We start from the raw sequence: 23,955 nt of genomic DNA, 5'->3' as shown, positions 1-23,955 counted from the left end.
CTTTCAGAAATAGAAGGGTTAATAGTTTATTTTGTCAGTTAACAAAATGAAGTGAATGACAAAAAGAGAAATGTAAATCCCATCAATATTTGGGGTGAGATTTGCCCTTTGCCCTCCATCACTACATCTCGGTACTTGCAGACAGTTTTTGGCAGAACTCGGCAGGGAGGTTGTTCCCGCCATGTTGGAGAACTAAGCACAGATCTTCTGTGGATGTAGGTTTGCTCCAATCCTTCTGTCTCTTCACGTCATCCTAGACAGACTGGATGATGTTGAGATCAGGGCTATATCTGTGGAGGCGGTATCATCACCTCCAGGAATCCTCCTCCAAAGGGTAAAGGTCACACCAAATATTGATGGGATTTACATTTCTCTTTTCTTCATTCACTTCATTTTGATAATTGGCAAAAATAAACAATTAATACTTGAGTTTCTGGAAGCATTCTTACTTTGCAGAATTTTTTCCACACCTGCCTAAAACTTTTGCACAGTACTGTACCTTCTAATGGGCTTTCTCAATTTAAAAAAAAAAAATCCTAAAGTTCTGTTTTTACAGCTAAGCTTCATTATAGGATGACTGTTCCTGTTCTGTAGAGATCACTTCTCAAAGAGTCTTCTCATTATCATCATGGACAGGATTACAATGACAGGTAACACCTATATATAGATAATATATAGATAAGTGTGCACCATCCACAACAGGTGAGGGTCAAAGCTGACCTTTTCCCTCTCTGCACAGATCACACAGAATGCCCACAACTCCTTCTCATAGAGGTCAATGAGTCCTCTCCAGACTACACGTTCTTATTGGCACCTTAAAGAGAGGCTGTTACCACTTTGTTTCCTCTTGGTGAACTGCTACCTTCATTCACAAGGGGAAAACACTGATTCAGGTGACCCTAACCTATCTATCTTCAAGGTTGTTAGGTTAGGGACACCAGAACCCAGCGTAACAAACCAACCCTGCATATAGATGTGTTCTGGTGACACTAACCTATCTATCTGCAAGGCTGGTTGATATAGTGGATTCTGGTGATACTAACCTATCTATCTGCAGGACTGGGTTTATATGTTCAGTTCTGGTGACTCTAACCTATCTATCTGCAGGGCTGGGGTGATATGCTGGGGTCTGTTGATCCTAACCTATCTATCTGCATGGCTGGGTTGATATGCTGGTTCTGGTGACACTAACCTATCTAGCTGCAGGGCCAGCTTGATATGCTGGGTAATGGTGACCCTAACCTATCTATCTGCAGGCCTGGGTGATATGCTGGGGTCTGGTGACCCTAACCTATCTATATGCAGTGCTGGGTTGATATGCTGGTTTTGGTGACCCTAACCTATCTATATGCAGTGCTGGGGTGATATGCTGGTTCTGGTGACCCTAACCTATCTATCTGCTGGTTGTGTTGATATGCTGGTTCTGGTGACCCTAACCTATCTGCAGGGCAGGGTTGATATGCTGGTTCTGGTGACCCTAACCTATCTATCTGCAGGGCTGGGGTGATATGCTGGGTTCTGGTGACAGTAACCTATCTACCTGCAGGGCTGGGGTGATATGCTGGGGTCTGGTGACAGACTCCTCTTGAGTTTGTAGTCGTTCCTTTAATAAAACTGGGTGGTCTCAAAAGTTACCCTTGATACTAGCTATGAACCTTTTTTCCCACCCTTAGTTTGTGAATTAATTCTAAGTTTCCCCTTGTCGTCTTATAATCTGATCAGAAAAGCTACAATTCAGCACGCTCTAGGAATCAAACACGGCTGTAGATAACTTCATTATATTTCACAGTTTGACATTTCTCTGTCTGTTTTCTCTGATTTATTACTTGTGCCGTTATCAACAATTTCCTGCTTGACATATCAGGCTGCCTCGGCATCGAGCTAAAAACATTACGTTCTGCTGAATTCTTTGATCTGTACCGAACTGTTTAGGTGCAGGAGACACATACAGCTCACACACCTTCCCCCATCCGAAAAACTGCTGTAAAACTATACGACATGTTATGCTATGGGCCAAATAAAGCACAGGGGTCTCTAGGCTATTTCCTCACATATTGTATAATGGATGGACACGGCATGAGGCGTCTCTTTACCATCTGTTTATTTGGGAGGATTTTTTGCTCCTGTGTAGCTGGCATTAAGTTACTCCTTAGGTCTTTTCTAGATCATTGGAAGAAAAAAAATCAAAGGAAAAACTTAAGATGATACTTCATCCTTAGTTACAATCCGATTCATCTAGTAACAGTGATAGCTGCCTGAAAACGAGACCTTTAAGGTGACTCCTCTGTTCTAACCAGAATAAGATCACCAAGATCGATTTACAGCAGTATATGGTAAGCTCAAGAGCGCTCCTAGTGGTGGCTGCAGGCAAACAGCCTTATATTTGTATGCTTAGGTAGGAGATTTGGAGCTCTGTATGAAAATAATAAATCTGACTGCTATAAAGATATATTAAAGGGGTTATTGGCTGGGGAAAAAAATATTAGAAACTGATGGGAAAAAGTCTAAAATAAACACAAATTCCCAGACTGCCCCGGTAAGGCTATATATGCCAACATCTTACCTGACATGAATGACTACAATATACCCTATAGATGTCCGATAGATTAAAGTCCCATGTCTGGTCTAGTTTTAGGAACTAGGAACTCTAACACCAGTGAATAGACTAGTAATGTATCTTACAAGAGACATAGCTGTATATCCGTCAGGACCATGGACAAGGCACATTGTAGTATAGCTGTATACCAAAGAGAATAACACACCACTATTCTATCTGCTAGTGCTTGCAAAGTATAAAGAGAGTCTATCTATCTATCTATCTATCTATCTATCTATCTATCTATCATCTGATATCTATCTATCTATCTATCATCTCATATCTATCTATCTATCATCTCATATCTATCTATCTATCTATCTATCTATCTATCCTTCTATCTATCTCATATCTATCTATCTATCTATCTATCTATCTATCTATCTCATATCTATCTATCTATCTATCTATCTATCTATCATCTCATATCTATCTATCTATCTATCTATCTATCTATCTATCTATCTATGTCATATCTATCTATCCATCCATCTATCTATCTATGCCATATCTATCTATTATCTCATATCTATCTATCTACTTCCATATGAATGCCTCGCCTCCAGCTATTTTACTAATGTTCCCTAAAATCACATATTTTTTGCTTCGTGTATGAGCCATTACACAGACTTTTTTGGCAGAAATAGCACCACTCTTATCCATTGGCTGTTTTTGGTATTGCAGTTCATCCCAATTCAAATATCTGCTGTAATTTCAGACACAGCCCATGGGACAAAGGTAGTGCTATTTGTAGAAAAATAACAACCTGTAAATCCTGTTTCTTTCCAGTTTCATATAACCCTCCTAACATACTCAGCAATTTATGTTTCAGATGGTAAATTCCTAAATAAAAATACCAGGCCGCCCATATGTATTACATACCAAACACTTGTTTGGCTGGCAGCTATCTCTTATGACCCCCTCCTTACACCTGCACCTTGGACAATTAGACCCCATTCACCCGGGGCAAGAGGGGGTGAATTTTGGCACGGAATCCATGTCATAATCCGCTCCCTCACAATAGAGGTCTATGTAGACCGCTAGTTTACTTTTCTCCGTGAGCGACATGTTCTCACTCATGGAAAAAAGAAGTGTGCTGCCCTTTCTTCAGACGGATTGCGCGGCTGAATCAGCCACAGTGTCCGCCTCGCAACAGCACCCTCCGGACTAGGCCCATTCATTTGTGCCTAATCCGGAGCGGAAAGCACTGCACTGCACCGCCATCCCCTCGCGGCGGCCGCTATGGAATATGCACATGCGTTATCATGTGTGAACTAGCCCTTAGACACTTCTGGTGGCAGTTTATCTCCATGATAACAAAAAGATCAGGCATGGTGAAATACAAACAACCGATCCTTACCCAAAAGCAAACATCTGGGGGGGGGGGGATTACTAAAACCAGTGTATGTGGCCACCATACTTGTAATTTGTATTGCCAGCTATTGTTTGTCCTATGTACGTATATCACTGATATTATCTACAAAATACATCAGTGTGGAGCTATCTCACAAAGAATACTTTCACTAGTCCTTTTATTCAGGTGTACAATAAAGACAAATTCTTCTTACAGAAGCGAGAAATATTTTAGCAGAATATATTCTTTGATGACAGTCATTTAAATTTTACTGTAGCTTACAGATATCACCATGTGGCCGGCGAATCTATTGTACAGGCCAGTTGTATGAGAATTTATCTATCTATATCAGAATACGCACATGCATGTACAGTATAGAGGAAGAGAAGTGTGATCTACAAAGCCGCTGCGCGCCATTACCCCTCACCTGCCTGACAAGCGCTCTCACATGCATCTGTCCTGCTGGTCGCTAGCTTTGGGTTATTAGTCCCCTAGCAACTAAAATCTTACCAGTGCTCCACAGCCATAGACAGTGATAATTGTACCTGATATTTTAGATGTTTTCTCCTTACCTCAGCAGTTCTGCATCTAGCGTTGCCAGGTTTATGCTCAGTGACAGTATATAGCAGTCACATATGGTAAAAGCAGCGCTCACATATGAATGGGTAATATGAAGTGTACATGTAGCTTAAAGGGTATATGTACACTCACATGTAAATGGAGATTTCCTGAATAGGGGTCCCCAAATACAATTGTGTGCAGCTCTTTCTATTCACTTCTACTATATGGGAGTCATGGCTCTATTGTTTATGGCTCTGACTCCCACTCAAGCAGAAGAGTGACCATCTCTCAATTCATCCTCCTCTTGGATAGGGAGGTCAGATGGTGGCTGTTGTACTTCCATTCTAGAGGAGGTGCCCTGCAGTGACCAGAGGATCGCTATGGCTGTGTGGAGGGTGACTGAGCATGTGTGTCCACCAGCTCTTAGCTCATTAGGAGTACATGCACGTCTTTATGCACTGTGAACACCAGGTGGCACAATACTATGTAAGCAAATACTATAACTAGGTATGAGTGCTCTAGCGTTCTCCCAGAGACTAAAAAGGGATACAGCTATAGTACCCACAACTGTCCTTACTAAGAATACAGTGAATGAGTAGCAACCCTGGCATACAGATGCTGATCTGTGGGGGTCCCAATATCTTCAGATGGCAAAGCAGGCCCCCAACCCTCCAGTCGTGGTCACAGGGGGTTACGTCCCTGAGTATAAGGCACGTTGATCCAAATGTATCATTAGCACAAATCTCTTTTCATATCAGCTTGCGGACTGTTTAGCTCACAGAGGATTTCCTAGATTGGACACGATTTCCAACACCATAAAATTGGCATTCAAGGCACCCGCCTGCCATATGAACTTGGTTTCTACTTGCTATTAGCAGGCAGATGTCTTGAAAATGGCAAAGAAGTAAAACACGAAGTATATTAACTGCATAGTCACTGTAACGTGTATAATTCCTTATAGAATGTGCTGCTGTTATTAGTGATTTTATGGCGTTGTGATTGGCTTTTCTAATTAAAGAGGACCTTTCACCGATTTGGGCACAGGCAGTTCTATATACTGCTGGACAGCTGACAGTGCGCTGAATTCAGCACACTGTTGGCTTTCCCGATCTGTGCCCCAGGTAAAGAGCTATCGATCCCGGTACCATAGTGCTTTACAGTCAGAAGGTCGTTCCTGACAGTCAGTCAGGAACGTCCTTCTCCACAGCAGCACCTATAGCGCTGTACAATGTGAGCGGGGAGGAAGGCCCCCTCCCTCCTGATAATACTCGTCTATGGACGTGCAGTGTGAGCAGAGGGAGGGGGCGTTCCTCCCCGCTCACACTTCACAGCGCGATAGGTGCTGCTTTGAAGAAGGACGTACCTGACTGACTGTCAGGAACGCTTTTCTGACTGGAAAGAGCTACGGTCCCGGGACTGATAGCTCTTTACCCGGGGTACAGATTGGGAAAGCCGACAGTGCACTGAATTCAGTGCACTGTCAGCTTTCCAGCAGTATATAGAACTGCCTGTGCCCCAAACCATGAAAGGTCCTCTTTAAGAGAATGAATTCTCCTCACCACTGGGACGCCAGGTTTGTGAATACATCGCTTCTTTCTTCTGTTTCATGAAATAATTGCAATAGGGCTGGATCAGCAGAAAAGTGAGCGAGTAAGCGCAGCTCTATTTGTGAGAAATCTGAAACAAGGAAAAAAAAACTTTAGCATAAAATCAGGAAAAAGTGTAAAAACATGAGACGTCATTAGAGCTGAGCCTATGGAGATCAACTAATGCAATGTAAGCACTTTTATAGAACAGGCACCATTAGGACAATGTGCAGGTATTATACCCTGTTAATGCTCATGCTTTTAGGATCTATCCAACTTGAGGCTAAGTCTATCACGGTCTTTTCTGCAGCGCTTTGTACAGAGAGTCCGCAGAGTTTTGATTCGTAAGTTAAATTGACATACTGTGATATACAAAAACGGTTTTTGAAAGCGCAGCATATCTGCTGCAGATATTTTTCTGCAATGTGTGGATGGGATTAGCCAGAATCCCATCCACTTTGCAGGCAATATAAAATGCTGCAGTTTTTGCTGCGGTTTTTCTGCCGTGACCAAATCACGGCATTAACACTAAGTGGGACCCCAGGCTCAGAGTAAGTTCACACAGAGTTCTTTGCAGGTAATAATAATAATACATTTTATTTATATAGCGCCAACATATTCTGCAGTATTGTACAAATTGCTGGATTCAAGTGAAGACAAAAACAGACATTACAAAGAAATAGTCATTTCACACAATGGGACTGAGGGCCCTGTTCGCAAGAGCTTACAATCTATGAGGTAGAGGGGGTGACACAAGAGGTAGTAGGGGCAGCATTTCTTATACAGTGGTCAGACAATCCTGTAATAGAGGTTACTGTCATTACACAAACATAAAACTTTATGAGCCGTCACCAGTCGTGTCCTTTACTGTACAGATGGTGCCTGGACATATAAGGTTAGTCTGAAATGGCATCATATCATGTGGGGTAATGTGGGAGCGGGAACAGAGGAGGGTTTCTTTTAGGGATTCCAGTTACGGTCCGGAAGAGTTTATATTAGGAATTGAAAAGATGTGTCTTTAGTTTGTGCTTGAAGCTGTAGAAATTGGGAGTTAATGTAATTGTTTGAGGTAAAGCATTCCAGAGGAGTGGTGCAACTCAGGAGAAGTCTTGTATATGAGACTGGGAGGTAGAATTTGAGTCAGAATCTGCCTCAAAATCAACTTTAGAAAAACCACCAAACTCTCCTATTCATTACAATGGGAGTCAGGCAGATGTCTTTCCTCTAGCAGTGCTTGCTTTTTTTCTGCCTCCCAATCATTTCAATGATCTTTCTAAGGTGGAATCTGCCTGAACATGGTTCATGATGCTCCATTTTTCCTCTAGCTGAAAAAAATCAGCTAGAGGAAAAAAATCCTGCCAGACTCCCACTGAAATGAATGGGAGGTGTTTTTTAAGGTGAATTCTGCCTTAGAAATACACCTACAAAAAAACTCAGTGTGAATTTACCCTTAAGATCCTGTTACACTGAGACTATTGGGCCAATTATTGGGAACACGCAGTCATAGTAACACGTTTTCTTGATAATAGTGCTGCCGATCAGTCTAGAAGAAGACAGAAGGATATAAGATTATGGCCAGGATATTACCCTTTGTGTACAGGAATGTCCTGCCTGTAGTCCATACAAGGATTGTTCCTCCTGCATGAACTTTGGATCAGCCAGTCCAATGGTCCGACAGAGAAAAGTTGTTCATCATTGATTGCTCCTTCTCAGCATTAGCAGATGTTATACCACTCTTCTGGTTAGTCATAGATACCATAGTACCACACTGATGTGGAAAAAAATGACTGTCCCATAGTATAATAGTAGGATAGGAGAAGCTGTTATATAGGTGTATGACAGCAAACTTGTTGAGTGTTTCCAATTACAATCAGCAGAGACTCAGGTATATAATAGTGATTATAAATGAGAATTGGAACAAAGTAAGATGTTACTGGGGAGGGGGATTTAAGACTAGATTCACAGTATCGTTCGGGTTTCCGTCCTGGAGGTCCGCTTGGGGACAGAACAGAAACTGGCATAGATTTCAGGTATAAATCATGCCAGCTTTCTGGTGTGAGGTATAGTAAACTTGTAGAACCAAGGTGTCTCTATCCAGGCTCACTATGCTCTATGTCATGTCTGTAAAAAGGGGCAAAAGTGGTACCAAAAAATGTCTGTGTGCCAAAGTTGTGCCATCTCTATTCCCATCTACACCAGGGAGGGAGTAATAAATTCCCCTCACTGTGTACAGAGGAGAGAAGGACAGGAGGAGATGACCGAACCTAGCATACATTAGCATATATTATAGAAGATGTAGACTTCAACTACAAGTACAGGCCGTGTCCTTGTTAGTAAGGGTTCCTACAATTACTGTGACTGCAATGAAATTTAATCTAGCAAAATGCCGGGAAATATTTACATAAGTGTCCCTACTGCTATCCAATATGACAGGAGAATAAGTCACAGCATAGTTATTACACTCAGCAGGGTGCAAATGATGAGTGGAGAAGCAGTATAAGATGTACAGGCAGAAGGTGCCCTCTAGTGGGCACTAAGATCTAACACAGCTATGTTACATACTTTCTAGAATGTGAATAAAGTTTAGAGTCCTAAATATAGGACTGTAAAACTGTATTAGATTTAAAGGGGTATTCTGGGAGCGCTCACCCAAATATTGCATCCTCTTTAACAAAGTCAGCATGGAGGTTCCTAGGTATCGAACTCCCACTAATAGGCAGCTTAGGTCACCTATATTACAATCCCAGAAAACCCCTTTAACACAGTGCGAATGTACAGTCAGAATTCTACAGTATACAGTGTAACTTACCTGCTGCAAGGAATGACTGACCCTTAGTAGACACAAACATAGACCTTGGATTAATGGTTATGGTTTCTTTGCTTTTCCCTTTCATATAGAAATAAAAATGTTATATTATTGATCTAAATAATCAAAACAGATATAAAGCCCATCAGCACATGAGCGGTAACAGCAAGTGTTATAGATACAATAACGTTTTCTTATTCAGTGGTCTTTTCATATTTCTCACCATCACACGGATTCATACCTCCCAACCGTCCCGATTTCCGATTCCGATTGACGTGTTCCGCGGTCCCAGTTGGAGGGAGGTATGTCCCGATATGTATGTCCAGAGGACGCAGATCTGAGTTGAACACATTCGCGGTTAAAGGAAGGAGCTGAACACAGCTGTGTAGACGCGATGTGATGACGTCACATCGCGTCTACAACTGTATGCCAGTGAGAGAGAGAGAGAGGCGCGCAGAGAGCGGCGCGGCATGACACTGGGGGCAGAGATGTGGAAACATGAATCTGGGGGCAGAGATGAAGGGGACATGAATCTGGGGGACAGAGATGGAGGGACATGAATCTGGGGACAGAGATGGGGGACATGAAACTGGGGGCAGAGATGGAGGGACATGAATCTGGGGGCAGAGCTGGAGATGGGGGACATGAATCTGGGGGCAGAGATGGGGGACAAGAATCTGGGGGCAGAGATGGAGGGGACATGAATCTGGGGGACAGAGATGGAGGGACATGAATCTGGGGGCAGAGATGGAGGGACATGAATCTGGGGGCAGAGATGGAGGGACATGAATCTGGGGGAAGAGATGGGGGACATGAATCTGGGGGCAGAGATGGGGGACATGAATCTGGGGGCAGAGATGGAGGGACATGAAACTGGGGGCAGAGATGGAGGGACATGAAACTGGGGGCAGAGATGGGGGACAAGAATCTGGGGGCAGAGATGGGGGGACATGAATCTGGGTGCAGAGATGGAGGGGGACATGAATCTGGGGGAAGAGATGGAGGGACATGAAACTGGGGGCAGAGATGGAGGGACATGAATCTGGGGGCAGAGATGGGGGACATGAATCTGGGGGCAGAGATGGGGGACATGAATCTGGGGGCAGAGCTGGAGATGGGGGACATGAATCTGGGGGCAGAGATGGGGGACAAGAATCTGGGGGCAGAGATGGAGGGGACATGAATCTGGGGGACAGAGATGGAGGGACATGAATCTGGGGACAGAGATGGGGGGACATGAATCTGGGGGCAGAGATGGAGGGACATGAATCTGGGGACAGAGATGGGGGGACATGAATCTGGGGGCAGAGATGAAGGGACATGAATCTGGGGGCAGAGATGGAGGCACATGAATCTGGGGGCAGAGATGGGGGACATGAATCTGGGGGCAGAGATGGGGGACATGAATCTGGGGGCAGAGATGGAGGGACATGAAACTGGGGGCAGAGATGGAGGGACATGAAACTGGGGGCAGAGATGGGGGACAAGAATCTGGGGGCAGAGATGGGGGGACATGAATCTGGGTGCAGAGATGGAGGGGGACATGAATCTGGGGGAAGAGATGGAGAGGACATGAATCTGGGGGCAGAGATGGGGGACATAAATCTGGGGGCAGAGATGGAGGGGACATGAAACTGGGGGCAGAGATGGAGGGGGGACATAAAACTGGGGGCAGATGAAGGGTGTATATGACACGGGGGAGAGATAGAGGGGGGGCATATAATTTACGGATGACTGTAGGAGGATTATACTGTGTGCAGGCACATGAAAAATTAATGAGAATGGGCGGGGTCAACACAAAAGTGGGTGGGGCTAAATTTGCCACGGCTCGCTACGCGCGCCGCACATTTTCTCCCTTTTTCGGTTCTTCAAAAGTTGGGAGGTATGCAGATTGTCCCATTTGAATAACTACTTTGCCATAAATCTTATTAGGGCATATGGACACTACAGGGGTAAGAAGATCCTCATTTGGGATTCCCTTCTATGAGCAATAGAGGAAAGTCACAACAAAGAATGGCACCAACTCTGGCGGGCCCAATGTGGCTATGTACAATGACCATTATCCCTCCTAGGGCCTTACCTTCTCAATGTTACTCGGGGGACCCCAGTCATAAATCATTTTGCTACGTTTTCTTGCATATTGCTACCTGTGCCCTGACACTTGCGAACACAAAGTTTTTTTATGTGTTTTTTTTTTCTGTGTACTGGTACCCCCACTGATCAGCTGTTCTCTTGAGCTCATACTCAGAGAATGGAGCAGTGTAATGGCCAGATCAGGTACTGCTGATCGGTAGAGGTGCTGGGTGTGGATAGATAGATAGATAGATAGATAGATAGATAGATAGATAGATAGATAGATAGATAATATATCTGATATTAGTAACCTGTCTTTAGGATAGGTCATCAATTTATTTTGCCGGAAAACTCCTTTTACTCTTTGAATGCCGATCACTTGCTTTTTATGGTCTATCCTATACACACAATATCTTTCTACTATACAAATAAATACTCAGGCTCTGTATTTTCACCTTGGGCATGTTGTTGCTTCTCAAACTGAACTGAAAACTTGGAAACTCCTTGGATGTTCTACAACACAAAGATGTAAATTATACACAGTATATCTCCCATGGGATTTATCTAGCACATATGGTTACTATGATAATCATATAATAGAATACAAGAAAGAAAACATTTGCTTTAGTACAACTGATATACAGGATACTGAATGACTGTTCTGTTCAATGGTTACATTTGGATGATTCCTTAAAGGTTTAAGGTGTGAGAAGTAGATGAATGTGTCTAAAAACCAAAGAGGGAAGAACATTGGTTGGGTCATATGGGAGTACTGCAGCTCCCTGGTCCACAGAATGCCGATTCTGGCTGCAGATCCAATGGAGAAGGCCAGAAGTGCTCTGAGCATCTGCTTCTGTTTTGAATGCTGAACTTTCCACTTCTATCGGACACATATGACATAGGACAAAAGGTTTTTGCACTTATGGACTCATACTCGTTATCCACTTTCTAATTCTTAGGATAGGCCATCAATATTAAATATACAGGGGTCTGAAGCGCAGGAACCTCATGGATCAGCTGCTTAGGGACATGTCAGGAGCAACGCTACTCAATGTACTAAGTGTAGCAGCAGCTTTAAGTACTACAGTGTTGTCCCCTAGACTTCAATGGGGCAGCGCTGTAGTATCTAAACCGGTCACTACAAATTGTGTGGAGTGTGAGTAGTGGGCTCCACATGTATAAACAATACCAGGAGTTGTACTGTCCCAAATTGCCTGAGCATAGGCCATCAATATTAGAAAGTGGATAACGCCTATGAATCAATGAGTGCAAAAACCTTTGTCCTTAGGGTAAGTTCAGATGGAGTTTTTTGGTCCGGAACCAGAGGCCGTCTCAGGTTCCAGACCAAAAACCGGGTAGCCGCAACTGAAAGCCGGTGCACTGCATCGGCATCCAGCCCCTCACTTCGCTCCGGATTAGGCCCAATGAATGGGCCTAGTCCGGAGGAGGGAGTGTCTTCAAGCCGAACCGCAAAGCGACTCCGCCTGAAGAATGAGCATCTCGCTTCTTTTTTCCGGGAGCCGGAAGAAACGGCTCCCGGAACAAAGACCTGAGTGGCTCCCATTGATTTCAATGATAGCCGTCTTTTTGGTCAGGATTTTGAGGCAGATACAGCCACAAAATCCTGACCAAAAATCTCTGTGTGAACTTACCTTAAGTGTCCCATAAAAATAAAAAGTCTAGTATGTGGGCTGCCATTTGTCGAGACGATCTGATATATGACCCTACTTGGTTACTGCTCTAGCACTGATGCTGCTGGTCACATTACTGCAGTAATTCAGTTTAATGTCACTTTGCTATTTGGCAATATGAATGAACATAACACAAACTTACAGGATGTCTTGCAGAAAGTCTGCCACTTACAGTGCCTGTCTGATTCCAGGTGGGAGACACACAGCCCTAGAATATAAGACAATACATAACTAAAGCAGACTCATGTCTGCTCATGTTTTAGTAAATACTTGTATCCAGTTAAATGGAGTCTGTTAGTAGAACCCAGAGCCGCAGATAGATGGGATAAGGTCAGACAGTGTTTTCCCTTTGTGAATCAGTGTCTCTGATGTAGAGACATCCTTTTTTGGCAAATAAGATCTTTGGATCAATGACCATGCCCTCATTGCTCAAGAGGTAAGCAGCAACACCTTTTTGCTCCATAGAGCTCACTTGCGTATTGAACTACGTTATTCTTATAGATATTATACTGGTTCGGAAAACACCAACATTTCCATAAGTAGAATTGACCTGTTGTGATATATAAAAACACAAGATTTTTTTCCGCAGGTAACGTAAAACGCAGCGTTTTCGCAACACGGGACCCTGGCCTTAAGGCTAAGGCCCCATGTAGCGGGCCACAGCAAGAACGTGCTGCAGGAAAAACCGCAACAGCTACGCATCACAGTTTTTCCCGTAGTGCTTTTCGCAGAAAGTCTGCAGAGATTTCCTTTGCAGACTTCCTGCTTCCATTATACCTAGAGGTAAACTGCCAGCGCATCCGTAGGTGCCGCTAGAATCCCATCCACTTTGACAAGGACTGTAATGCTGCGTTTCTTTCAGTGGTGTTTCCTCCATGGCCAAACCATGGTGTTTGCACCACGTGGGTCCCTGGCCTTAAAGGGGTTTTCTGTGCCTAAATCAATTTTTAATACTGCTGACCTATCCACAAGATACCTGTACTCCACAAAGATCAGCCGCTGCTACTATTCCCTGGAATCAGCGCTATACCGTACAGTGGACGGGGCTGCTGCACTACTCCTATTACTTGAATGGTAGCAGTCTGCACACACTCTGATCCACTAACAGTTTCCAGTGCCCAGAAAGCTGATCTGTGTAGGGTCTTTATGTTGGATCCCCATATTCCAGTGGCTAGATCATCAGTATGAAAAATTTGGGGCTGGAAAACCCCTTTAATAATAAAACCATATTTATTTGACATTTTCAGGGGAAAAGCTGAGAAAGCAGATTTCTTTTTGCAAAGAACACCATCATTACTACCTTATTAACGTAGGTCAGGAGCCCATCAACAAATGTTGACTTTATTTTCTGTATCTGTAAGGATATGAATAGTACAATAATGTGACAGAACAATCATCATCTGTACTAAGCCCTGTATATAGAACATTATACAACACAGAATAGAAGAGTTTCATTGTGAGAAGACATAAAAGGGATGTCCCGTGAAAGAATCGCACATGAATATGGTATAAATGTGCAGCTACATTACTGCATAAATAGCAGCCTGATGTAGTGGAGTAGTTATAGAGTTTCTATGTGGATTTCACACAACATACAATATGCCACTAATAGATACAAAATTGCAAAGAAGCAGAAAGTCTTATATGTGGCAAAATGTAGCTGATTCAATGTCCATTTTGCGCACAAAATGTCAGCTTCATTGTAGGGGTGGGGGGAATTTACTATGTATACTCAACGTAATATAATATTGGCTTTACTTTGAATATATATAATAAATTCCCCCCATAGATCTGCACCAAAATTAACATAGAAACTAATTAACTTAGAAATTTGGCATTTCTGTGGTTTCCTGGTCACTATTTAAAGTGACAATAAAAGAGGTCAGTGTTAACTGAGGATGCGTTCTCCCATGGACTGACTACTATTACTATAGTAGTATTACTTTTACTATAAATGACACCACAGAAACACACACAAAAAGGCTGCCAAGAGATAGGGCAAATCTATTAAGAGGGATTGATTTATTTAATTAATTTATTCATTTATCTTTCTGACAGATTCTTATAGATTGAGAAAGTTCTTCCATATGTATCTATAGGACAATGCTCTAGGGTAACGTCACATGCACCTCTATAGGTCATGTACTATGGGCTGTGGATAACATGCAGCAATAATACCGCCACGTTCATAAAGCCTTACAGCTACATTTCAATATGCTTGTGGCTATGAGGCACATATGCGTATGTTCACACAGCTCAGTTTTTCCTAGATGAAAAAATTCAAGTTCAGGAATTTGCAGCTGATTTTTTCTGCTTGACCAAATTCCACGTCAAATTCTGCACCTGCCAGGCAGAATTATTCTGCCTCCCATTCGCTCCAATAGGAGTTATCAGGCAGAATCCATTTGTAGATGAAGTGTAACACTGCCCCCATGTCTGCCTCCTATTACAAAAAATAGGGAGCCTTCAAACAGAGTTTACGCTCTGCTCATTCAGACACGTACACCCGTGACCGCTGTAAAACACAATCCCATAGACTTCAATGGGTGCCGCTCTTATGCGCGCTACACATTGCAATCAATGGGTTTAAAAGCCTCCCATTGAGTTTGAAGTCTATGGGATTGTGTTTTACAGCGGTCACGTGTGTATGCATCTGAATAAGCGGAACGTAAACTCCGTGTGAAGGCTCCCATAGGAGGCAGATTTTAGGAGGAATTTGGAGCTGGTCTTGGAAGCAGAATCAATCTCAAGTTCAGCCATGTGAACATGTCTTTAACGTAAAGTTTATATTTGGGAAATAATTTCTCAAAAGTAAATAAATAAATAAATTAATATAACTAGTATATAAATCTTACTTGTCTAAATTGTAAAACAATTCCTGGCAATGGATGGAGATCTTTCAGTTGATTTAACTAAGATAAAAATTGAACATATAAAGATTTACTATTAAATGACTAAATCTACAGTAAATACTATCTAAATACACATATAGATGAAAAACTGTAATAAAACTAATAATTCTTAGTCATCTACATCATGCACATATAAAAATCATCAATACTATCAGCAGTACTAGTAATAGTGATGACAACTGTATTTACCAATGATACATGTCTATAGGATTGAACCTGCATTGAAAATGGCCTATAAATAGGTGCAATTTAGTTGCACAATATCCCACCTAGTTTTAGGCCATTGTTTCTGACTAGGTTAAGAAGGAGACATGGTTTATATGAGGAGCAACTTAAAGGGGTTGTGCAGTTAGGGAAACTTATTTAACGTGATGTCCATATACCCTAAAAGGACATATGGACGACTTCACAAACATTAGAGCAGCGTTGTTCATTCTAATACCCAAGAGAATGTAATAGTGGAAGAAATGGCGGTCCAGCCTGAATACAGGCCTATGGTTATACATATTATTATTATATATGCTGCATACTGTACATGTGTAAATGGCTATAGAAAACTGCACCGCATAAACTGACATTACCGCAGGCTCGGCTGTAGATAAGACGTGTCCCAAGTTTGTCTGCGGAAGCTTACTTTTACACTTCAGGTGAAGATGGAACTTCTCAAAAAGTATCTACAATAGAAGAAAGAAATCTTTAAAGGGGTTGGCCACTTTCAGACCAATATTGACAAACAAATGTACAATAAAAAAGATATACAATTTTCCAATATACTTTCTGTATCAATTCCTCACGGTTTTCTAGATTTCGACTTGCTGTCATTCATTCTGTTACTTCTAGAGGATAAGACTCTGACCATGGTCATGTGATTTACGGTCCATGGTCATGTGATGAGCACACAGGTGCACAGCTGATTACCAGGCAGATGTCTGATTACTGGGCTGTGACTATAACGAGCAGTACCTGTGTACTCATCACATGACCATGGACCATAAATCACATGACCATTATTTATTTATTATGCTTACTTGTATAGTGCCATCATATTCCGCAGCGCTTTACAGATATTGTCAGTCACTGTCCCATATAGGGCTCACAATCTACATTCCCTATCAGTATGTCTTTGGTGTGTGGGAGGAAACCGGAGTACCCGGAGGAAACCCACACAAACACGGGGAGAACATACAAACTCCTTGCAGATGTTGCCCTTGGCAGGATTTGAACCTAGGACTCCAGCGCTGCAAGGCTGCAGTGCTAACCACTGAGCCACCGTGCTGACCATGGACGGAGTTTTATCCTGTCACAATGATTCATGGCTCGATGCTCCGGTAAAAATGTATATACGTGAAACTGGTTATGCGCGGATATAGCCTACTGGGTTTAGGCAAAAGACATAATGCATGAGAAAAAAGATATATCCAGCACAACGATAGATCCAGATAAAACTTAGCTTTTAATGAATAGGAACATTTTGTCCCATAAAAAACCCAACACAGGCATCGAACAAAAAAACAAATTAAGCGTTATTCAAAAAAATAGCGATGAGTAAGGAGCTCAGGCTCTGAAACGCATAAGCGGTTCAGTATGTCGCATCGTCATTGTTAGTCCGGTATGTCTACATGAATTTTTTTGAATAACGCTTAATTTGTTTTTTTGTTCGATGTCTGTGTTGGGTTTTTTATGGGACAAAATGTTCCTATTCATTAAAAGCTAAGTTTTATCTGGATCTATCGTTGTGCTGGATATATCTTTTTTCTCATGCATAGAGTTTTATCCTCTAGAAGTAACAGAATGAATGACAGCAAGCAGAGATCTAGAAAACCGTGAGGAATTGATGCAGAAAGTATATTGGACAATTGTATATCTTGTTATTGTACATTTGTTTATCAATATTGGTCTGAAAGTGGCCAACCCCTTTAACCACAGCAGCACATACCGTATTAGTTATCAGCAGGTGACTATTAGACAGTTTTCCTGCTTTGACATCTTTGTACCTTGTTTTGTACCAGCCCCTCTGTATGTAAAGTTAAACACACTTACCTCCCTTAGTTCATTACTACTAGTTAACCTGAACTTTTGTCCAGCAGCGTGATGTGCTTCTTTTTCCAGTTCTTTAAGGTGTTTCTGCACATATAAAAGGATACACAGTCATTACTATACCTAGAAGTATAGCATCTCACCATCAGATAAATACAATAACCATCACTTCCCCCAATACAGATTTTTAAAGTATGAGGCCTTGGAAAGCATACAAAGTATGGCCTCCCATTGACTATTAGGCAAAGGCCCCACGTTGTGGAACGCAGCTAAAAAAAAAAAACACTGCCGAAAAAGACGCGTCTTCCCTTAATAAGGCTAAGGCCCCACGGGCTGGAACCGTCGCACTAAAGCGCTGCGGGAACAACTGCAGCGGGAACGCTTTGTGGTTCTTCCTGCAGCACTTTGAACAGAAAGTTCACAGAGTTTTCCCCCGCGGACTTTCTGTTACAATTATATCTATGGGAAAGCTGCCGGCGTTTCCATAGATATAATTGACATGCTGCGATTTTCAAAACCGCAACGGCGTGTCCGCACTGCAATATTTTCCGCAAATTGGGCATGGGATTCGCATGAATTCCATCCACTTTTCAAGTACTGTAACGTACTGGGGTCCTGGTCTTAGAGATTATTCTTGTATTTCCAGCCCATATAATATTGCCATATAGAGCCAAGATAATACCACAATATAATGCCACAAAATATAAAACTTAATTGAGATAATACTCCCTAAATAATCTACATAATGCTGCCATATAGTAATATTATACACCACCAAATGAGTGGTCTTAGTTTGCTCCTAGGGTTCGCCCCGGGCAATAATCCAGTACAGCCCCCATTGCCCCAAAAGGATACTAATTCTTTCAGCTTTCTCCGACTGCAATGCCCCATAAGCTATCCCATATTATCTTACCCCTAACAATACGGATGTCCGCTTTAGCTCTTCCTGGTTTATTTCTATGGAACAGTTTTCCATGACTAAAAAACACAAATAAATACAACAGCAATATTTTACACACTACAGAACATTGAGTGCTGAAAAACCTAAAATAAACTGTTCACTTTATGAAACCTCACTTGTCCCCGTCCACCATCTTGGTATATTGTTGTTTGGTATTGAATCCACAAGCAGTGCATGCAGGGTGTGTTCAGTGTAATGTTATGCACTACAGACAATGTAATGTGGCTGCTTGGTGTAAGCATTGTGGAACCAAAGAAAGCACGATATGTTTGTTGATATCTGTTGTTTGAAGAATCTGTGGATTTCTGCTGTACGTCTAATAAATGTTTCTGCTCAGAAAGTTTGCTTCAGACTATGCTGATACATGTAACCATATTCAGTTCTGAAGTGTCCACTAAAATCAACAGATCCCCATGTACTGAGGTTTTTATGCCCGGTATTAAAAAAGTCCCAATTTCTACCACATAGTTGGTGCACCAGAAATTGCAACTTTTCCAGAGGTGTGGGTCACATGAGCCAGAGGGAATTATCATTTATGGCAGCATACCAGCAGGCATAGATTTCCATTTTGGTTCATGGACAGGTCTGGATGCTAAAATTTTTAAGAAGTCTACTAGAGATGAGCGAACAGTGTTCTATCGAACTCATGTTCGATCGGATATTAGGCTGTTCGGCATGTTCGAATCGAATCGAACACCGCGTGGTAAAGTGCGCCATTACTCGATTCCCCTCCCACCTTCCCTGGCGCCTTTTTTGCTCCAATAACAGCGCAGGGTAGGTGGGACAGGAACTACGACACCGGTGACGTTGAAAAAAGTAGGCAAAACCCATTGGCTGCCGAAAACATGTGACCTCTAATTTAAAATAACAGCGCCGCCCAGGTTCGCGTCATTCTGAGCTTGCAATTCACCGAGGACGGAGGTTTCCATCCAGCTAGCTAGGGCTTAGATTCTGGGTAGGCAGGGACAGGCTAGGATAGGAAGGAGAAGACAACCAACAGCTCTTGTAAGAGCTAAACTCCAGGGAGAAGCTTGTCAGTGTAACGTGGCACTGACGGGCTCAATCGCCGCAACCCAGCTTTCCCAGGATCCTGAATGGAATACACTGTCAGTGTATTCCCGTATACCCGATATATACCCCGATACCCGTTCCAACGGTGTGCCCCCCCACCTTCACCCCAGAAATACCCTGCAAGTCCCCTAGCAATAGAATTGGGGCTATATACACCCACAATTTTTACTACTGGTATACAGTGCCATTGTCTGACTGGGAATTCAAAGAATATATTGGGAATACAAATACCCTCATTTCTTGCTACTGCCATATAGTGCCAGTTTCTGACTGGTAATTCAAAGAATATATTGGGGTTACGTGCACCCACAATTTTTACTACTGGTATACAGTGCCATTGTCTGACTGGGAATTCAAAGAATATATTGGGAATACAAATACCCTCATTTCTTGCTACTGCCATATAGTGCCAGTGTCTGACTGGGAATTCAAAGAATATATTGGGGTTACGTGCACCCACAATTTTTACTACTGGTATACAGTGCCATTGTCTGACTGGGAATTCAAAGAATATATTGGGGTTATAAATACCCTCATTTCTTGCTACTGCCATATAGTGCCAGTTTCTGACTGGTAATTCAAAGAATATATTGGGGTTACGTGCACCCACAATTTTTACTACTGGTATACAGTGCCATTGTCTGACTGGGAATTCAAAGAATATATTGGGGTTATAAATACCCTCATTTCTTGCTACTGCCATATAGTGCCAGTTTCTGACTGGTAATTCAAAGAATATATTGGGGTTACGTGCACCCACAATTTTTACTACTGGTATACAGTGCCATTGTCTGACTGGGAATTCAAAGAATATATTGGGAATACAAATACCCTCATTTCTTGCTACTACCATATAGTGCCAGTGTCTGACTGGGAATTCAAAGAATATATTGGGGTTACGTGCACCCACAATTTTTACTACTGGTATACAGTGCCATTGTCTGACTGGGAATTCAAAGAATATATTGGGAATACAAATACCCTCATTTCTTGCTACTGCCATATAGTGCCAGTGTCTGACTGGTAATTCAAAGAATATATTGGGGTTACGTGCACCCACAATTTTTACTACTGGTATACAGTGCCATTGTCTGACTGGGAATTCAAAGAATATATTGGGAATACAAATACCCTCATTTCTTGCTACTGCCATATAGTGCCAGTGTCTGACTGGGAATTCAAAGAATATATTGGGGTTACGTGCACCCACAATTTTTACTACTGGTATACAGTGCCATTGTCTGACTGGGAATTCAAAGAGTATATTGGGAATACAAATACCCTCATTTCTTGCTACTGCCATATAGTGCCAGTTTCTGACTGGGAATTCAAAGAATATATTGGGGTTACGTGCACCCACAATTTTTACTACTGGTATACAGTGCCATTGTCTGACTGGGAATTCAAAGAGTATATTGGGAATACAAATACCCTCATTTCTTGCTACTGCCATATAGTGCCAGTTTCTGACTGGGAATTCAAAGAATATATTGGGGTTACGTGCACCCACAATTTTTACTACTGGTATACAGTGCCATTGTCTGACTGGGAATTCAAAGAATATATTGGGGTTATAAATACCCTCATTTCTTGCTACTGCCATATAGTGCCAGTTTCTGACTGGTAATTCAAAGAATATATTGGGGTTACGTGCACCCACAATTTTTACTACTGGTATACAGTGCCATTGTCTGACTGGGAATTCAAAGAGTATATTGGGAATACAAATACCCTCATTTCTTGCTACTGCCATATAGTGCCAGTTTCTGACTGGGAATTCAAAGAATATATTGGGGTTACGTGCACCCACAATTTTTACTACTGGTATACAGTGCCATTGTCTGACTGGGAATTCAAAGAATATATTGGGGTTATAAATACCCTCATTTCTTGCTACTGCCATATAGTGCCAGTGTCTGACTGGGAATTCAAAGAATATATTGGGGTTACGTGCACCCACAATTTTTACTACTGGTATACAGTGCCATTGTCTGACTGGGAATTCAAAGAGTATATTGGGAATACAAATACCCTCATTTCTTGCTACTGCCATATAGTGCCAGTTTCTGACTGGTAATTCAAAGAATATATTGGGGTTACGTGCACCCACAATTTTTACTACTGGTATACAGTGCCATTGTCTGACTGGGAATTCAAAGAGTATATTGGGAATACAAATACCCTCATTTCTTGCTACTGCCATATAGTGCCAGTTTCTGACTGGTAATTCAAAGAATATATTGGGGTTACGTGCACCCAAAATTTTTACTACTGGTATACAGTGCCATTGTCTGACTGGGAATTCAAAGAGTATATTGGGAATACAAATACCCTCATTTCTTGCTACTGCCATATAGTGCCAGTTTCTGACTGGTAATTCAAAGAATATATTGGGGTTACGTGCACCCACAATTTTTACTACTGGTATACAGTGCCATTGTCTGACTGGGAATTCAAAGAATATATTGGGGTTATAAATACCCTCATTTCTTGCTACTGCCATATAGTGCCAGTTTCTGACTGGTAATTCAAAGAATATATTGGGGTTACGTGCACCCACAATTTTTACTACTGGTATACAGTGCCATTGTCTGACTGGGAATTCAAAGAGTATATTGGGAATACAAATACCCTCATTTCTTGCTACTGCCATATAGTGCCAGTTTCTGACTGGTAATTCAAAGAATATATTGGGGTTACGTGCACCCACAATTTTTACTACTGGTATACAGTGCCATTGTCTGACTGGGAATTCAAAGAATATATTGGGGTTATAAATACCCTCATTTCTTGCTACTGCCATATAGTGCCAGTGTCTGACTGGTAATTCAAAGAATATATTGGGGTTACGTGCACCCACAATTTTTACTACTGGTATACAGTGCCATTGTCTGACTGGGAATTCAAAGAGTATATTGGGAATACAAATACCCTCATTTCTTGCTACTGCCATATAGTGCCAGTGTCTGACTGGGAATTCAAAGAATATATTGGGGTTACGTGCACCCACAATTTTTACTACTGGTATACAGTGCCAATTTCTAACTAGGAAGGGGGAATGGTTCTGGGGAGCAAGGTAGAAGTGAAGCCACAGGGCGTCCCGTGCCTACTCCTGTGGGGCAGCAAGCATTGCGCCACTCCACAGTGCCAGGGTTGCTTGCCACATTAACTAAACTGCAGGGTACAAACCTTAGTAGGCCCGAGAACCAGGAACAGGTCTTGCAATGGCTGTCAGAGAACGCTTACAGCACATTGTCCAGCAGCCAGTCAGACTCTGCCTCCTCTCCTCCTATTACCCAACAGTCTTGTCTTCCTTCCTCCCAAAATTCCGAAGCTTTACAGAACAATAACCCAAACTGTCCCTGCTCCCCAGAGCTGTTCTCCGCTCCTTTCATTGTCCCTCAACCTGCCTCTCCACGTCACGATTCCACGAACCTAACAGAGGAGCATCTGTGTCCAGATGCTCAAACACTAGAGTCTCCTCCATCTCCGTTCGATTTGGTGGTGGATGACCAGCAACCCACCCTCATCGACGATGATGTGACGCAGTTGCCGTCAGGGCATCCAGTTGACCGGCGCATTGTGCGGGAGGAGGAGATGAGACAGGAGTTGGAAGAGGAAGTGGTGGATGATGAGGACACTGACCCGACCTGGACAGGGGGGATGTCAAGCGGGAAAAGTAGTGTGGATGTTGAGGCAGGTGCAGCACCAAAAAGGGTAGCTAGAGGCAGAGGCAGAGGTCAGCAGCTTAGGCGAAGCCAGGCCACACCCGGAATCTCCCAAGATGTTCCAGTTCGTACCCAGCCCCGAAAAACTCCCACCTCGAGGGCACGTTTCTCGAAGGTGTGGAGTTTTTTCAAGGAATGCGCCGAGGACAGATATAGTGTTGTCTGCACAATTTGCCTCTCGAAATTGATTAGGGGCTCTGAGAAGAGCAACCTGTCCACCACTTCAATGCGCCGTCATTTGGAATCCAAGCACTGGAATCAGTGGCAGGCAGCAACGGCAGGAAAAAGGCCGCCTGCCGTTCACGCCACTGCCACTGCCTCTGCCACTGCCTCTGCCTCTGCCACTGCCACTGCTGACTGTGCTGGCGATGCACTCCAGAGGACGAGCCAGGACACCACTTCATCTGCCTCCGCCACTTTGTTGACTTCTACCTCATCCTCCCCTGGTCCTGTCTTATCTCCTTCTCCTGCACCATCAAAGGCACCATCAGGCGTTTCTTTACAACAACCCACCATCTCTCAGACATTGGAGCGGCGGCAGAAATACACTGCTAACCACCCACACGCGCAAGCCTTGAA

The 23,955-nt window shown here is 42.8% G+C and overlaps 1 protein-coding gene across 1 annotated transcript in view; it reads right to left on the bottom strand.

Moving 5' to 3' along the window:
- The window catches only part of POLN (DNA polymerase nu), a 66,373-nt gene that overhangs the window by 21,944 nt on the left and 20,474 nt on the right, over window positions 1-23,955 (bottom strand). Inside the window, exons 7-16 of the mRNA XM_075261126.1 lie at window positions 18,530-18,594; window positions 17,620-17,703; window positions 16,161-16,253; window positions 15,523-15,579; window positions 13,968-14,021; window positions 12,810-12,875; window positions 11,432-11,489; window positions 10,984-10,986; window positions 8,907-8,984; window positions 6,071-6,188 (exon numbers count right to left, since the gene is read on the bottom strand). Coding sequence (XP_075117227.1) covers window positions 6,071-6,188; window positions 8,907-8,984; window positions 10,984-10,986; window positions 11,432-11,489; window positions 12,810-12,875; window positions 13,968-14,021; window positions 15,523-15,579; window positions 16,161-16,253; window positions 17,620-17,703; window positions 18,530-18,594 — 676 coding nt within the window. The remainder of the gene's footprint in view (window positions 1-6,070; window positions 6,189-8,906; window positions 8,985-10,983; window positions 10,987-11,431; window positions 11,490-12,809; window positions 12,876-13,967; window positions 14,022-15,522; window positions 15,580-16,160; window positions 16,254-17,619; window positions 17,704-18,529; window positions 18,595-23,955) is intronic.

Source organism: Leptodactylus fuscus, chromosome 1 (assembly GCF_031893055.1).
Source record: "Leptodactylus fuscus isolate aLepFus1 chromosome 1, aLepFus1.hap2, whole genome shotgun sequence".
Lineage (NCBI taxonomy): Eukaryota > Metazoa > Chordata > Amphibia > Anura > Leptodactylidae > Leptodactylus > Leptodactylus fuscus.
This window is presented reverse-complemented; position numbering and strand designations above follow the sequence as displayed.